This window comes from Sus scrofa, chromosome 5, assembly GCF_000003025.6.
Source record: "Sus scrofa isolate TJ Tabasco breed Duroc chromosome 5, Sscrofa11.1, whole genome shotgun sequence".
NCBI classification, from domain to species: domain Eukaryota; kingdom Metazoa; phylum Chordata; class Mammalia; order Artiodactyla; family Suidae; genus Sus; species Sus scrofa.
Window position 1 is genome coordinate 79,546,991 of NC_010447.5, and position 4,749 is coordinate 79,551,739.

At 39.4% G+C, this 4,749-nt stretch overlaps 1 protein-coding gene across 1 annotated transcript in view; it reads left to right on the top strand.

The window, feature by feature from the left end:
* The window catches only part of ALDH1L2 (aldehyde dehydrogenase 1 family member L2), a 66,031-nt gene that overhangs the window by 54,319 nt on the left and 6,963 nt on the right, over window positions 1-4,749 (top strand). The window contains 1 exon segment of the mRNA XM_001926587.6: window positions 1,113-1,218. Coding sequence (XP_001926622.4) covers window positions 1,113-1,218 — 106 coding nt within the window.

Consider the following 4,749-nt stretch of genomic DNA (forward strand, 5'->3'; position numbering starts at 1 on the left):
GAACTATTCTTGCCAAAAATATTTAACCATGAATCTAATTATGTCTTTAGGTCATATTTTCCATTTACAGGAAATATAGGGGATAGAGGAAAAAATTAAAGTTATTCCAAGGAAGCAATAGCAGATTTGAAATGCACAAGATATTCTGCAGGACAACTGAGTCAGTCTGTTTAATAAGTCAATGGCATGAAAAATAAGGGGCAGGGATAAGCGGAGAAATATTTTAGATTAAAGGACATTCAAGCCATCTAATAACCAAATGCAGTGAGGAACTTTTATTTGAATCCTGAGTCAAACAAATCAACTCTAAAAGTATGTTTTCTAGAAATAAGAAATTGAATAAAAATATCAAATCATTGTTATGCACTTGAAATAATGTTATATATCAATTATATCTCAATTAAAAAATCAGAGTTTTTTTTTGGTCTTTTTGCATTTTCTAGGGCCACTCCTGCGGCATATGGAGGTTCCCAGGCTAGGGGTCCAATTGGAGCTGTAGCTGCCGGCCTGCACCAGAGCCACAGCAATGTGGGATCGAGCCTCATCTGCAAACTACACCACAGCTCACGCAACGCCAGATCCTTAACCCACTGAGCAAGGACAGTGATCGAACCCTCAACCTCATGGTTCCTAGTTGGATTCGTTAACCACTGAGCCATGATGGGAACTCCTAAAAAATTAGAAGTTAAAAAAACTGAAAGGTAAACTATGAATAAGGAATTAGCATTAATTTGTTAGATGTGTTAATGTATGTAATAAAATGTCCTTTTTTTTAAAAAAAATAGATTTGTACTGAAAAACTGGAGTATAAATTGTGTAAATCTCTGGAATTTGCTTTAAACTATTTTAGTAAGGAAAAACATGAATCAAATATAGCAAAATATGTATCAATATTTGTTTTACTATTTATTATACTATTTTCTCTACTTTTATATATGTTTGAAATTTTTGTAATAAAGACATTAAAAAAATAAGAACCTAGGAATGCTAACACTAAAAAGGAAAGTGCAAGTCTTTTTGGTCTTACTGGTCAAAATTTACAATTAAATGAGAGAACCGTTAATTGAAAATTACCCTATAATTGACGTCATTTTCTTCTGCTTTTCAAATAGGCTTTTTTATGGAACCTACGGTCTTCACAGATGTGGAAGATCACATGTATCTTGCCAAAGAGGAGTCCTTCGGCCCCATTATGGTCATTTCTAAATTCCGAAATGGGTATGGTCTTCAAGTACAATTTAACTGGATTAACTATAGATACAAGGTTTTTTTTTTTTTTTTTTTTTCCCTGCCATTGTGCTATACGAGCATACAATCAGAGAACATAGAATTTCTCCCATAAGGATCATTGACTTAAATAATTAGAAGAGGATGCTAGCTAAGGTAGATTGTAATATGTTTTTCCTTCTTAGCTTACAATAACGGCAGACATTCTGGGATGTTGACTAAGTTTTAGTTTTTGTACAGTCAGCATTTGAAAGGTCTCTGGAGTAAGTCAGTAACTGAGAATAACAGACCTAGTTTTCATATTTACACTTCTAGGGAAAGCAGCATCTGTGAAATCTGATTTTCCCAAAGAAAGTACATCCTCCCTAGGGGACCATGCCCCCTGAAACCTAATGCTCAACCCTGTAGAAATGTCCACAGTTACCATATAATCAACTGTAAAGGACATCCTGGTTTTTTTTATGGTGCCTGAAACTTTCCAAAGCGTTGAGCATATCAAAGAAGGCCATATGCAAACTGAGCTCATAGCAGAACCTTTTTTTATTTTTTTTGCTTTTGCTTTTGCTCTTTAGGGCCGCACCTGCAGCACATGGAAGTTCCCAGGCTGGGGTTGAATCAGAGCTACAAAGGGAGCTCCTCATATCAGAACATTTAATACAATGGACTGTCATGGTATACTGCGCACAGAATTCTGGCTTGAGTTTTCCTTTAACCAATGAGAAGGTAGGAAAAAAAACAGAATGCAGAGTTTAGAAGGGCTTCTTGGTCTTTGATAGAAATAAGGTAGGAGACCTCTCGGGACACCAGACTGTAATGTGTAACCTTTTGACATGCTGGTCCAAGATCCCGTGACCCTCATTCCTTACTATAATTTCTCCAGAGGATACTGTGTGTGTTAAACATGCAGATATTAGAAGCGAGGTTCAGGGGATGTAAGGAAGCCTAGCTAAGTCACAGGTCCTGTCTGCAAGGAGCTGACCATCTAATAGAAGAGACAAACAAGGAGATGGGCAATTAACCACAAGGGCTAAGGCAGGGACACAGTGGTAGAGTCTGCACTGACTACCTCTGTGGGCCTGGGCCACTTAATTCCTCTATTTGTGAGATGGGGTTATTAATAGTACCTACCTTTTTGGATTGCTCTAAGGGTTAAATAAGTCAAGTCTTTGCTGTTGGTGCCGTTGCAATCCACATGCTTGTTATTATTCTAGAAGGGGGCAAGATGTGCTATGAGGCTGTGTCATCTCAGTGGTCCTGAGTGGGCAGTGGTGTTCAGCCATTTTTTACCCTTAGTCCAGTCTGTAATTATTTGGAGTGCAGTTAAGAGCAATGCATCAAGTGTGAGAGTTTTAGCAGCACCTCAGTCCACTGCAAGTGAAATTCCACATTTCTCATAAAAGTTGAAAATTGTGTATAGTCAAAATTACCTTTGAAAATCCCTTGGTAAGGCACCACATCAAAACCTGTGCTATCTCTCAAATTCAGCACAACTAATTTTTCCTCCAGTTTTGAAACAGAAATCCTGGTTCTTTGCTGAAGCCCCAGATGAAATCTGGTTTGCATTTACTGGCTGTATTGTAGAAAATTCATGCATATTTTTATCATTAGTGCATTTTTATTTTTTATTTTTAACATTTTTTGATTATAGTTAACTTACAGTGTTGTGCCAATTTCTGCTGTATAGCAAAGTGAGTCATATATATACATCAGTTCTTTTGCATATGTGTGTATATGTCTGTGTATATGTGTGTGTGTGTGTGTGTGTGTATACATACACATACATACAAACACATACATTCTAGGGTTTGGGTTTTTTTTTTTTTTTTTTTTTTTGTTTTTTAGAGCCACATCCTCAGCATACGGAGGTTCCCAGGCTAGGGGTCGAATCAGAGCCATAACCGCTGGCCTATACCACAAGCCACGACAGTGCCAGATCTGAGCCGCATCGTCGACCTACGCCTCAGCTTGCAGCAACGCCAGATCTTTAACCCACTGAGAGAGACAGGGATCAAACACACATCCTCATAGATACTAGTAGGGTTCTTAACCTGCTGAGCCACGGCAGGGACTCCATACATTCTTTTTTTAATGTTCTCTTCCATCATGGTCTGTCCCAGGAGATTGGATATAGCGCCCTGTCTATACTGTAGGACCTTGTTGCTTATCCATCCTGTATGTAATAGTTTGCTACTACTATCCCAAACTCCCAGTCCATCCTTCCCTTGCAACCAAGTCTTTTCTTTTTTTTTTTTTTTTTTTTTTTTTTTTTTTTTTTTTTGTTGTTTTTTTTCCTCCGCATATGAGTTCCAGGTTTGAATCGACTGTAGCCACTGCTACCCGACCAGCACACATCCACCTTCTGCACCACCCACTCACGCACGCCGATCGTTCCCACTGGCAAGGCACGAACCGCACTCATGTTCTAGTCGATTCGTTACCTGCGACGACTAGTCTTTTCTTTATATCTGTGAGTCTGTTTCTGTTTTGTAGATAGGTTCATTTGTGCCATATTTTAGATTCCACGTATAAGTGATATCATATGGTATTTGTTTTTCCCTTTCTGACTTCACTTAGTGTGATAATCTCTAGTTGCATCCTCATGCATTGTTAACATTAGGATGAGACTCCTAAAGATGAGATACTCACAGCGTGGCAGGCATGTTGGCACCGGACCCAACTGAGAGATGAGCAGGTTCGTGTCTGCACTTTCCACACTTACTTGGCTGTGCACACGTACCACGTACTGAATCAAAAGGGAGGGAAGGCACCAGACGGATTTAAAGGATGACTTTACTACCTTTTTATTGAATTAGCATATTAGTTGAATTCACTCTCATTTGATGATGCAATACCCAGGTATTAAAAAAAAAGAAAGATGTTATCCTTGCCCTCTGGTTGGGAACTTCCAGTCTGATTGGAAGGTGAACCACAAATACTCAAGGAGTTATACCAAAGTACTGAGTTGAAGGAATACATGCTTCCTGATGAGAGCTGGCCTCTACTGAGAACGTCCTGTGTTCCAGACACGCGTAGCTCATTTCATCCTCACGACAGTGAGACGGGTGCTATTCTTCTTATTTACATTTTTCTCAAGGATAAACAAAAGCAGGAGGAGATGAAGTTATTTGCCCAAGGTCACCCAGGCAGTCTGGCCACTACACTCTCTGCCTCAACAGTGGCCCTTGGTGGGATCTGGGAGGGCTTCAGGGTGAGGCACCAAGTGAGCTTGGACTCTGCGTGCAAAATCTGGATAGACAGAGGGGAAGTAGGGGGAGCTCTGAGACTATATCTAGAAGTGGAACTCAAGGGAGAAGAAATGGGAGGAGAACTCATGAAGAAAATTGAAAAGACTTCAGATTTTAAAAGGTGTTTCAGGATATATGTGAAGTAACACTAGGGTCATAATATTTCATTGGGACTTTCTTTTGGTATAGGCCTGGAATATTTCATTAGGAAAAAGTAAGCACGTTGGCGGTAAGGTTTTCCTGTTTCCAGCGTAGAGAGGAAAAATACGAGAACATG